The sequence below is a fragment of the Taudactylus pleione genome, unplaced genomic scaffold (assembly GCF_031769625.1).
Source record: "Taudactylus pleione unplaced genomic scaffold, aTauple2 ptg000037l, whole genome shotgun sequence".
NCBI lineage: Eukaryota > Metazoa > Chordata > Amphibia > Anura > Myobatrachidae > Taudactylus > Taudactylus pleione.
In genome coordinates, this window is record NW_028284439.1 from 16,815,673 (window position 1) to 16,829,274 (window position 13,602).

The 13,602-nt window shown below is 38.7% G+C and overlaps 1 protein-coding gene across 3 annotated transcripts in view; it reads left to right on the plus strand.

Moving 5' to 3' along the window:
- NAALADL2 (N-acetylated alpha-linked acidic dipeptidase like 2) overlaps window positions 1-12,721 on the plus strand; it is an 860,785-nt gene extending 848,064 nt beyond the window's left edge. For all 3 annotated transcript variants that reach the window (XM_088452339.1, XM_088452338.1, XM_088452340.1), the window contains one exon: window positions 11,889-12,721. In XM_088452339.1, coding sequence (XP_088308465.1) covers window positions 11,889-12,087 — 199 coding nt within the window. In that variant the 3' untranslated portion in view covers window positions 12,088-12,721. The remainder of the gene's footprint in view (window positions 1-11,888) is intronic.
- Window positions 12,722-13,602: the final 881 nt, after the last annotated feature.

The window sequence follows — 13,602 nt, forward strand, 5'->3', positions numbered from 1 at the left end:
CACACTGAAGAGGGTGAGGAATCGGTGGATGAGGAGGATGAGGATGACATCTTGCCTCCGTAGAGCCAGTTTGTGCAGGGACACATTAATTGCCAGCTTGTTTTGTGGGGGCCCAAACGAACCAATCATTTCAGCCACAGTTGTGTGGCAGACCCTGGCGCTGAAATGATTGATTTGTTAAAGTGTGCATGTCCTGTTTATACAACATAAGGGTGGGTGGGAGGGCCCAAGGACAATTCCATCTTGCATTTCTTTTTTTTCTTTGCATTATGTACAGTTTGGGGCCTAGTTTTTCTAACTGCCATCCTGTCTGCCACTGCAGTGTCACTCCTAGATGGGTCACGTGTTTGTGCCGCCCACTCGTGTCGCTTAGCATAGTCATCCAGCTACCTCGGTGCAACCTTTTGGACATAAAAACACTATTGTGAGGTGTGAGGTGTTCAGAATAGACTGGAAATGAGTGGAAATTAAGGTTATTGAGGTTAATAATAGCATAGGAACAGAGAAACCAACAAATTCTGTGATTTTAGCTGTTTTTATGCTTTTTTTAAAAAAAATACAGCTCCAAAACACAAAACCCAGAACCCAAAACACGGAAGGGTGGTTTTGGCAAAACCAATCCAGATCCAAAACACGAAGAAAGATCCAGATCCAAAACCAAAACACAAAACACGAAAAGTGGCCGGTGCACACCCCTAGTTTACAGACAACCCACTTCAATAAGGTTGGTTTGTTACAAAACCAATAGGCATAAGCAAAATGCCTGTTCATGACAGCTTACTATTTAATTAGTGATATATTGCCTATTTTATTAGGTACATCTTCTTAGCATGGACATCAAGGACAAAGATAGTTGCACATGTTGGAGGTCAGACCTCCTGACAGATCACAATACAGAAGAATCCAGGTGCTGCAGAGTGCCAATTACTTATCAATCTCTATAATGAGGGAGTCAGCCTCATTAAAAATAAAACATGAATAATGGTACAGAGGCAACCATAGAGAGAGAAAGTATTATTAAAAATTGATTTTAAACAGTGAGGTACATTTGTAAGATAATATAAATGTATTCTAAATAATAAAAACAATGTTAACATTTAACAAACATGTAAATATGAGTAATGGTATTTTAAAAAGAAAAGGAGCCCAAAAGTCACTGGAATGTATTGTAAACAAGAGAATTAGATGTTACTTGTATCCAATATGTGACACACGGTAAATGTTCCTTTGCATTTTGGAGATAAATCAGTCTCTTGTAAACTTCATACCATATCACAACCATTAAAATAATGAAAAGGGTGCTCCGTGGGTTGAACTATAACTCAACCGAAAAGAGGGGAGTTAGTGACAGGTAAGGCTGCCAGAGGGAGCTTTGCAAATGATGCAGTGACTCTTGTGCAGCCACTTGTAAATGATAGTCCCGTTCTCACCTTGGCTTATATCCTCCAAAGACTTGAAAAATACTTCAGTTAGAAGTTGAAACGCATAGGTGCTTGGCCACAAATGGCCTCTTTTACAAGGAGCCCTACTGCACACCCTTCCTACCAATCTAGGAGCACCCCATCATACCAATCCAGCTACCCTATCATAAATGGCACATCGAGCGGCTTCTCATCTGCTCCCCAGCCAGTGGGTAGAGCTGTACCTGCCAGCCACCGTGACTGCGGCTCTCATTACATCAGCGCTTTGGAGGAAATAAGCCAAGGTGAGAACGGGACTATCATTTACAAGCGGCTGCACAAGAGTCACCACATCATTTGCAAAGCTCCCTCTGGCAACCTTACCTGTCACTAACTCCCCACTGGTTGGGTTGAGTTATGGTTCAACCCACGGAGCACCCTTTTCATTATTTTAAGGGTTGTGATAAGGTATGAAGTTTAAAAGAGACTGATTTATCTCCTTAATGCAAAGGAACATTCACCGTGTGTCACATATTGGATACAAGTAACATCTAATTATCTTGTTTACATTACATTCCAGTGACTTTTGGGCTCCTTTTCTTTTTAAAATACCATTACTCATGTTTACATGTTTGTTATATGGCAACATTGTTTTTATTATTTAGAATAAATTTATATTATCTTACAAACGTACCTCACTGTTTAAAATTAATTTTTAATAATTCTTTCTCTCTCTATGGTTGCCTCTGTACCAGACCTCCTGACAGAGCCATGGTGGTTCCTAGACACCACCGGCTCTCACTAATGGATGAAAGCAGTGCAGAGCACTCCTCATACAACACCCCCCCTCACACAAGACTGCCTCTCATTACATACAGTTAAAATCACATGACTTTGTTGTCTCATCTGTAGTAGGAGAAAAAGAAAGTTATACAATACAACATAATGAAAACTTCAACATTCACAAATGTTCCAGTCTGCATTCCTGCACAAAAACACTCAAGATACAAGAAATCAAACTTTCTACATCAACATGTCAGCAACATTGTTTTCACTGGATAAATGAAACACACTAACTGAGATATTCTTTATCAGATCCCTGACAAACCAGTGTTTAATAGCAATATTGAAAGTTTCCTCTGAACTAAAGATTTCAGGCAACAAGTATTTCTTCAGTTTCTGCACTGGCAATTGGACACAAAGCTTTTGATGCCTTCATGTCTTTTGGAAACTTGTTGTTATCTTTAGAACTTATAGTAGATTTCTACTCTTTCCAGTCATTACTTGGTTTTGGATCATAGAGTATCTGAGGTTCACAGCTAACAAGTTCAGCAAATTCCTTGCTGTACTTTCTGGGATGTTTTCCATTGTTGCTTCTCATAGAACTCCTGTTCCTCAATTAGTTGTTTGTATTTAATGTCTCAGTTTCTGACACACTTTCAGCTATAGGCATGTCTAACATTACAAGTCTTTGTGCCTGTACAAAACTTTGTCTTTAGCTAAAGTAGACTATTAAATCACATTCTACCTTGACATTATAAATTTCTTGTTATGGATGTCCCACAAATGGTAACCTTTGCTTTGTTTACAGTATCCCAGGATTATGCATGTGATGGATTTAGAGTCTAGCTTGTATCTCTTCTCTTTGGGAATGTGAGCATATGCACTATATCCAAGTACACATAAATGATACTTGGTAATTTGCCTGAACATGCTTCCAATGGTGTCTTGTATTTGCCACAGTAGGTGTTTGATTTCTTTTTTTAAATAAACAGCTGTTTGCTTTGCTTCTGCCCAAAATGTTTTGTCAGGACCCACATCATTTAGCATAGCTCTAGTTTTCATAACTATGGTTTTATTCCCTCTTTGTTTGTACACAATGCACCTCCCCTTTGTAAATTGGACTCTGTATCCTTTCAACTACATTAATGGCAATTAGATTAGTTCATAAACCAGGCACAACTAGTACATCTTCAATGTCTGTGGCAATTGTTTTGGTTTTGGGTTTCAAGCATGCTGTACAGCAATTGTCCCAACTTTTGTGGCATTTAGGACCTTGACGCTTATTTCTCTGATATTTACTGACTCACACATCTTTAATGATTTGAACCATCTTTTTTTAAAGCTAAAATGACTTGTTACTCCTGAGTCCATGAACAGCAGTCCATACAGTGGCTGTCTGCTTTATTAAATGACTCAGTCTGTGGTTAGCTTCATAGAACTATACTCTAATGCCACTATCAAGAAGTTGTACTCCAGCGTAAAGTCTTTGCAGCATTGCCATTGCAACCTTCTCCTCGCCTACTAAGGTACCCACTAAAGTAAATTGCTGAGAGATAGATAATATTTTGTCTATTCACTCAGTCATGTCCTTACATGCACTAGGGCCTGATTCAGATCTGGATGCTAAGCCATGAACGCACACTATGGGCGATTGTCACATGCCTGCACATGCGTATGCAGCAATATCTGCATGCACGAGTCACTCACTGCACTCAGGAATTGTGCACTCATAGTACACAGAGTGGATGCTACTTGAGTGACAGTGCCATTTGTGGGTGGTAACAGGGGAAGGTGCTTGTGAATTGGGAAGTGGATGTTCGAACGCAGGTGTGTCTGGGTGTCTAAACAACATTTTATGGGTGGAGGCGCCATTGTACATGTCACTTGGTTGTATTTCAGCCTGCAATGATCGCAGTGCTTGTGGCGGGGTAGGGTCAACCTCAAGGGCTGCGAGCAGCTCCAATGGTTCTCAATGGTTCAGATTAATCATACACTTCCTGGAGATGATGTTTGTTAAGAAAGAAAAGTGGGCATTATTACACTGGCATGCGTTCGCTCTGCCGTCGCTCTCTAAGATGTAGAGGGCATCCTTGCACCAGACAGTGCGATCATGGAATTTGCATACTCAGCCCCTCGTGGCTGCGAAACAGTGCAGCTTAGAGTCCAGGTCTGAATCGCCCCCTAAGCTTTGTAGCATATAGTATATGCCTCAAGTTAATTGTTCTCATTAGCCCTTTATCTTCATAAGCCATTTATAAAGTCACCTACATGTCATGTGCAGTCGCCTTGCCATGGATAAGGGAATATACATGTAGTTCCACTGCTAAACTTATAGTCCTCATAGCCCTGTCTACTTCTTTTGAGCTTTGATTATCACAACAGTTGCTATTAACTTTCCATAGCTTTTCACACTTTAACTGCATTTCTATGGCAAACTTCCATGGACAGTAGCAACATTCTATGCAACTATCAGCTTTACAAAACTCATGCTGATCCTTCTACTGTACATTTTTATATAGATGAATAAGGGTCTATCCATACTCAATCAGATCCTCTTATTCTGTGTCACTGCAGACTGTACTTCTTGATATCAGCTTGCTCCACACCAAGGTATCTGGACTTTTGGCAGCTGGAGTCATGCACAGTAATGGCCTTGGTGCAGATCCTGCTTGTGCTAAGCTGAGCCTATGGCTGGACCCAAAAGCTATTATCAGAGTGACAATGGTTAAAACACTGGGTCCATAATTTATGAGCAGAGTATTAACAGAGATTGGAATCTTAGCAGTACTCTGAGCCCTTGAAGTATGGTGCATGATTTATTGGTGAAGTGTGCAGCAAAGCTGCTATTGGTGGTTAGACCATATGTGAAATAGCTTAACCCTTTCTTAGGTTTATTAACCAGGCATTACAGGGGTAAAACAGGTAAAATATAACTGGGCATCATATGCAGCCTGGAACGGATTGGGCATGATGGGCATTGTAGTGCTCCAGGTAAAGTAGGAGCATACAACCTAGTGATGTGTGACACTGTACTCAACAAGTACAGAATGTCTGGGGCACTTGTGATGGGGAGAGTCTCAGGCCACGTCCTTTAAACATGGATGCCAAGGAGAAAGTCGCATATGTGCATTAGAGCAGCCGGAGGTCGGACCTCCTGACAGAGCCTTGGCATATCCTAGAGACTGCTGCCTCTCAGCAGAGCGCTCTCTATCTATCATAGTTAACAACTACACAGATGAGCGTCACCAGGGCTGTAGCTGTGGTAGTGCGGCCGGTGCCATCGCAAAGGGCACCACAGGTCAGGGGGCGCTGTATGGGCCTGTCAAATTTCTGTTTATTGTCATTCTCACTTGTAGCTTCCTCTTATTTCATCCCCAACATCTCCTGGTCTCCCCTATCTCTTCCCTGGCCCTTCTCCATAAGGCCATTCCCCTTTTTTGGGTGTATTATGTCCCTTTGAAAAATGAGGGGGGCGCCAATACTCTTTCTGGCACAGGGCACCAAAAAGTCTAGCTACGGCTCTGAGCGTCACAATTTGTATTACACTACTACCAAATCACACCTACAAACTAATAATAATATGGTAGATCTACATTTCTATGATCATTTAAAAATGAGTAACGAACCCTGAAAAATGTATTGTATCACATGCTAATATTCATGAGTCTACCACTGTAGTCTTGTAGATTCTTTAATGTTCATATACCCATATGTCAGACAAAAGATGTTACTGAAGTAACAGCACATGGACATGTGAATATTACACATGTGTGATATAGGCCCTCATTCAGAGCCGTTCGCTATTTGCGTTCGTTCAAAAACAAGGGGTGGCTATGCAAATGATCCGTTCGCACATTGCAGTCTGTTCACACCTCTAAGTCTGAACGAGCGAGCAAAACATACGCTCTTTTATTTCTGAAAAACGCCCCCTGGCCGCTCGCACCATACGTCATGTCCGCTATTTATTAGATTAATCGAGTACATCGAACAGGATATGAACTGCTCGCTATTCTTGTGGTTGGTTTTTTCAACCGCTATTTTGCGAGCAGTTCTCAGTTAAAAAAAAACAAATGACGTGGTCATTGACGCTGCTATATTAATTATGCACACCCATAAAACGCCCGTTTTGACCTTTAAGCACGCCTGCGATCGGATCTCCACTCCCCGTTTTCAAGCACCTTCCCCTGTTACCACCCACATATGCCTCATTCTGTCACTCAAAATAGCAGGCACTCGCTATATTGCGTACAAATGATTTTCGGCCGCACTGACTGGTTCGCGCATGCGTACTAAAAACCGTACGCATGCGCAGATGTGCGAACATCGCTCGGAACGAGCGTACTGCCGATAGCGAGTGGCTCTGAATGAGGGCCATAGTACATAAGGTGTAATACCCTATTGTATAGTTACTTCAAATGACATGATAAATTTACTTTCTGCAGGTATTACATGTAGGCCTAAACAGTCCCTTGGTGACCTTCATCACAGTTCACTGAATGAGAGAAGGTTCAAAAAGAGAGCAATATGGCAGTACATGCAAGTAATGGGGACTGATTTTTACTCTAATCACCAAGAATGATAGATTCAAACAAGGTGCCAGTAAACAGGAACAAAAAAATGCTTGCTAAGAAACAGTAGGGCCTGCTACTGAGTTAAAATGGGCACACAATACTGAGAGACAACATGAATGTCCAATTTGGCCTCACATTTGAGTGGCCTGTCAGCTTCCTTCAATGCTGGCATTTTTTAGTGTTGCTCACGCAGTTCAATAATAGTTATCTTCATCCGCATTTACCAATGTGCTTGATAATGTACAATCTTTAATTTAGTTTAATTGCTTTGTTGCCTCACACACAGAGATGCAGTAGTGTATGTTTCGAGCACTAGATGCCAAAAGCCTAAACAGCAAGTGCATTCTTTATTATTTAAATTACCAAAGTGCAGCGTAATACAGCTAAGACCCTAATCTGTAGGTTTAGGCTCGTCTGTAATAACTCTAAGGGCCATATTCAGTTAGGTGCGAAATTCCCGTTTCTGCGGAAAAGTTTTGCCGGGACGTCATTTCGCCAGGTGAAAACTTATCCCCGTATTCAATTCCAAACACTTTTCGCTGGTGCGGAAAGTCAAAGCATTGGAATAGGCGAAAAAGATTCGCCTATGAAAGCTGTCGAAAAAAATGCAGAATTGGGGTTTTGGGGTGCCACCTTGCAGGAACCATCCTGCACCCTTCGGACAGCCCCCCCAAAAGGTAAACTGTGCCAAAAAATGTTTAATACTTAAGAAAACCCCCAAAAATTACTTTGAAAAAGGGGGTGAAAAAGTACAAAGTTGGGGGACAAACTTAAAAACTAGCAAAATAGACTCCAGGTGGGGGCCCAAGTATACCTCAGGTGTATTTAAGTTTGCAGGTGGTTGCAACAGGTGGATTTTTTATGTTCTTTAAAACTTCACTTTAGCAACTTTAAAATATGCTAGCACCCATTTTTAGGTACCCCAAATTTGCTTTAATTACTTATTTTCTCCCCAAAATTGGTAAAATGCTATCCTTCACCACTTGTGCAAAGACGCTATTTAGCAGCTACTGAGAGCATTTAAGTACCCCAAATACCTTCAACAGGCCTAATTGGGGGTATCTATAGTGATCCCCAATGTCAGTGCATCTTTTGGGGGATGTCAGGCAGATTTCCCCAAATCTGACAGCACTTTTCTCCAAGTCCAAATTTGCCGGGTTCCGTTTTAGCCGATTTCTAATTGAATATGGGGATAAGCAGGGCCGAGCGCAATACTTTTTCTCATGGAAAACCAGTGATGTCTCGCGAAAAGTCCGGCATGCAAAAAGTACGGGACTTTTCGCACCTAAATGAATATGCCCCTTAGTTGTGTCTGAATGTTTAAATACAATTGAATAAATAATGTTTCTTTCTATTTGATAACTTTTGTTTTACTTCAGATGCATATATTAAAACTAGAGATGTGCGCGCACCCCTGTGTTTTGATTCTACTTCATCATTGTGTATTGGTTTTGGTTTTGCTAAAACCACCATCAAGGTTTTTTTGGTTTTGCAACTGGATTCTTTTTTTTTAAATGATACAAACAGCTAAATCATGTAATTTGGGCTTGTTTTCGTTCCTACAGTTTTATTAACATTAATAATATTAATTTCCAGTTGTTTCCAGTCATTTTTGACCACCTCACAAGTTTGTTTTCACCCATATATTTGGCCAAAGGCTGCAGTGAGCTGTCTGGCTAAATTAGGCAACATAGCAGTGGCACAATCACATGGCAGTTTAATAAAGAATACAGCACATCTAGGAAACAGACTGGCACCACAGTAGCAGACATGATGGCATATTAATATAAACTATACCATGCTATAGAATGTTTTCATTAATCAAGAACTAGATCAGAAGCCCAAAGCCAGTATAGGTTAATAGAGGTAGAGTATTAAGTGGAAGCCAGGTAAAGGATTGATTGATTACAGTGTTAATATAACTCTAAAAATAAGTTGTATTAATGGAAAACACTATTAAAAATGGATTGCAATTCAAGATACAAAACAACATGAATGGCCCAGTAAAGTACAGTAATATACACTGCCTTTCAAACAAACACAATTTTGGCAAAATCCCATAATGAAAACCGGTGCATAATTTAATTGTGGAAGCCAGGTAAATGATTGATTGATTTATTATAGTATTAAGATACAATAGAACATGAACACCCCAGTAAAGTACAGTAATATATGCTGAATGTCAAACATTAACTGCATTGTCAAAGCCTGTAATCATAAGTGATGCACAACAGAATTGTCCTTAGGCCACCCACCCTTATGTTGTGTATTAAAAGAACATGCATAGTTTAACAAACCAAGCACTTCAGTGATAGGTACTGATACTTTTGTGGCTAAAGTGCTTTGTTTTTTTGGGCCCTGACAAAACAAGCTACCAATGAGCTTAAGGCGGCTATCATTATGGTGTATCATCACTAGAGATGCAAGATGTCATTATCATCCTTGTCCTCACCCTCATCAGTGTTATTCTCATCATCATTACACAATATTAGCTCAACCCCACTGGAATCCACCATTACAGAAATATCTGTACTTTGTTGTAATTGGCTACAAAGGTCTTCCTCATAGAACATGTAATTACATTTTTATGACCATCAGTATTTCCACATTTTTAGGAAGTAGCCTTCTATCCCGATTGCTCACAAGGTTCCTGGATGTGCTAAACACTCTCTGTAAGTACACACTGGAGGGTGGGAAGCTTAAGTATAGCAAATCTAGTCTGTACAAGGAACTCCAAATTACCTTTTTTTCCTGCGCAGAAGGACATGGGTCATGGGGGCTCATGGGAGGGAGCTGATCCGGAGGCTTCCATTGGGTAACTTGGCATTACCCATTTACCCATTTCCTTTAGGTGGCGTTACCCTTCGGGCCAAAGCATCAGAATGGATCACATTCTGGTGCTTTGTACATATGGGGAATGCAGTAAAACCCTCAAAAACTGTATTTTCGGGGGTTTTACCACATTTTCCTATTTAGTACAACTCGGCCTAAGGGTGGGACACCACTGAACAAAAAAACAGTAATATATGCTGTATCACTCATATGAACTGTACACACACTTATAATACACAATATAATTTTTGTTATATTTTTTGTTTGATATATATATATATATATATATATATATATATATAATATATATATATTGCAATTTATATATTTTGCAAATTTTATATATATAACTGGGGGAAAAAAACTCAAAACAGGTCTTCCTGGGATGCAGCAGCCTCAAACACAGCAGAGTATTTTTGGCCAGATAAACAATAAGTATACTGCAGAAAAAAAGGTGCAGGTTCACTTTAAGAAACAAAAATCAATCAACAGCAAAACAGACAGTAGCTAGTCTGTTTGTTTGCAATGTTGTGTGTGTGTGCATTGTGTGTGACAAACACACAAACACTGACAATTGACAATGATGCCTGCAGTCACACTAAGTTCCCAGACACCTACTCCTGTCTCCTGATCTACCAAATGCACCTTAATGTTGCCCTGATGGCTTGCTATAAAGGTGTTTTCTATTGCAGTTCCTCATGGTGCTCCAGCCTATCGTTTCACACGCTTGCCCTTCACTCTCTTGTGTAAAATGGGGCCCATTCTCGATACAAAACATGTGAGATCCAACATCGGGAAGATGATGGTTTGCCTACTTTTGGGATCCAATCTTGGCAGGAAGACCCAAGCTCGAACTAGGAATCATTTAGAACCCCAACTTTGGGTGTGTTCAGTTTCCAGGAGCCCGAACCTGCAGGAGCATATCTATAATGGGTGCACCCAGATTTTTTAATACTCACCTCTCCAAGGTCCCATGTCGGCTGTCACAGCCCTGCTTAAAACACCTGCAAAATGGCAACCGCAGCCTTTTTTCTGACATTTAGTGCATGTGCAGTGGGAACATCGCTGGGAAAATGGTGGCCATGCTATTTTCCTTGTGACCTGCGATGCACTGTATACTAGTGCCCAGAGTCTACTGCTGTGGTCAGTCCTCTGCCAGCTACCGGGGAGAGAGGAGGGGGCCCTGGATTGGGGGAATGCACATGGGCCCCCTCCACTCTTAATACACCCCTGCGAACCCGCACATCTCTAATTAAAACTAGAACAATAATAATGATGAAACATAACATTTTAATATTGTATTTTCGGTGCCCCCTATTCACTGTTTCTGATTTTGTCTAGTCATAATCAACCACAGTGTGCATTAAGGCCCAAATGATTCCTTGCAAAGAATCAATTTATTTCCAAGCAGACAGACTGCTAGCCACAGGCATCCTACAGGCATATCATGACATCAAGATAAGTTCCATCATATTTACCAGACCAAATTGCTGATATGTTATTTTAAATTAGTTATTTGTTTAATAATTTTTAAGACTCTGCTCAAAATTCTAACCAACACAAAAAAAGCAAATAACTGACTGTTATAAAACATTTTCAGAAGGAATAAATAAATAAGACTGAAAATATATGTAGTTATTAAATATTTTTTGAGTTACTTTATCGGTAGAGATGAGAAAATTAGGGTGAATTAAGTTGATGAGGAACAGTTCTTTCCACACTAATGTGATGAACATGTGATGCATTTTACAGCCTGCTGTGCTAATAGCGTACAAATCTGAATAATACTCATATAAAATATTTGAACTTGGCCACAATTTTCTAATCCCCCCACTTTTATCATTCATTACTTCCCACAAATGGCCCATAACTGTCAATCACTCTGCATCTAAATCATCTCTGCGAGTGACATTGCAGAAGCACAGGGATGCATGCACCTTAACTCTTAGATGCATGTGCTGTGATAAAAACATTGGCCAACTGCATAAATATCGGCATCACGTTTATCTCTGCATCAAGCCCTTTGACACTTAAATTATCCAAAAGTAATTTAGAGACAAATTTTGAAGCAATAGCAATAAATGGAGGCAATGGGAAACAAACCAGTCAACTGTTGGCCAAAACTGGTGGAAAGAAAAACATAAGACTGGGGAAGACATGAAAGATATTCAGGTATTGCCCGATTAGTTTATAAAAAAAAAACCTGCTTATTGTATTAGCAAATGTATTTCTAAAGCATATTATTGTATACAATTTAATACGATAACTCCCTATAACATGATTTCTCCTATTCTCCATTTAGAAACATTTTGTACAAACTGGATGGAACATCAACTCAGTTTTCAATACTTCAAGAAGCACAAAAACATTGCAAGATTACAAAGTCAAATGAAACACTTTTAACAGCATTGCAAGAGGTGTTGAACTGCATTAGCTCTGCTCAGTTATATTTCAAAGAAAGTCTACACGTGTTTGAGAATGGCTTAGATGAAAAAGACTGACAGGCTATTTTGTTAGTAGCCACAAGAATATTGTCACTCACAGATTCAATAAAGGTCATATTTAACAAAATACTGTAGTAATGGGATATTTCTAATTCTATGTGGAACATAGAACAGTAAAACCCTAGTAGAGTTACTGTGTTTAAATCTCTTCGTATATGTGACTGTTATTTTATATAAGGTGATGAAACAGGGTCTAGGTTTCATTAAAAAAATGGACAACCTTTCTCTTTCCTGAAGAGTAGGTGTTATAATATAAATGTCAGTCCTTCAGCCTTAGATTTTTATTTCATTGGAATCAACTGTTATTCCTGTGATAAGATACCTGATAAAGAAAGTGAAATACAAATTTGAAAGGTACATGATATTTTCATAATTAAAACATTTCCCCATTAATAATATTTTTAGCTGTATCTGGGTGTATAACTGTATAATTTCATGTTAATGACATGTACAGTAAATTAACAAACACTTAAGTTGAGCCTTGTTTTATTAATAGATGACAACTGTAGTCTTTTGGTGAAAGTAATAAACCAGCAATACTATTGTGTGTGTTTTTTTAATTTATATATTTTTTATGTAGAGTTGTTTTTTTAGATGTATAGTAGATTGGTAATGAAGATTGTTAGGCATATATTTCCTATAGTGCAGGTTTATAGAAGTAGAGGTGTTGCCCATAGCAACCAATCCGATTCTACTTATTTATCTAGCACCTTCTAGTAGATAAAGCTAGAATCTGATTGGCTGCTATGGGCAACACCTCCACTTCTATAAACCTGCACTTTAGTAAATATACCCCTTTAAGTGTTAATTTGGTCTGGTGCTTTCAAAACCTTTAATCAATGTGTTACAAAATAAGATTATAAACAGAGAATTTAGTTTACATTTTTGAATCACCTTCGTTATATGGGCAAATTGATCAAGGTATTAAGTGTATGTTCCCTGTTTTCTACCAAAGATTGTTTTTAATCTATTTTTAAAATATATATAAAACTGAATTTTTCACAAGATTGAATGCAGAATTATTTTTATGTTGCTTAATTTTTTTAACAAGGTTTTATTGTCACAAAATTGTATTCATAACTGTTTCAACCATTGACTGAAGTGTAGGTACTGTACATGGCAATTAAAAATTGTACCCAGATTATTTCAGAGCTTTATAAATAGAATAATATATTAAACATTTTATAATATATTCGGTATGAATATATAATGATCATATATTTTCATTGCAACATATTTTGGGCACTTCCAAATAAAGATGTTTTAATTGATTCAAAATTCGATTAAATTTCACTGGTTTGAGCATCTTGAAGATGTTTGAAGTACAATCTATTCTAAACTATATGCTGAATTGATTTTTTGGGTTCAAGTCTTAGGATAATTTTTGTAATTTACATTTGAGATTTGCTGTGTTTTTATTTGCATTCCAGGTACATCATTAGTGTTAAAAATATATTTTTAAGAATTTCTTAATTCAAAAATTGATCATTAATGTGTTCACTGTTAGAAGTG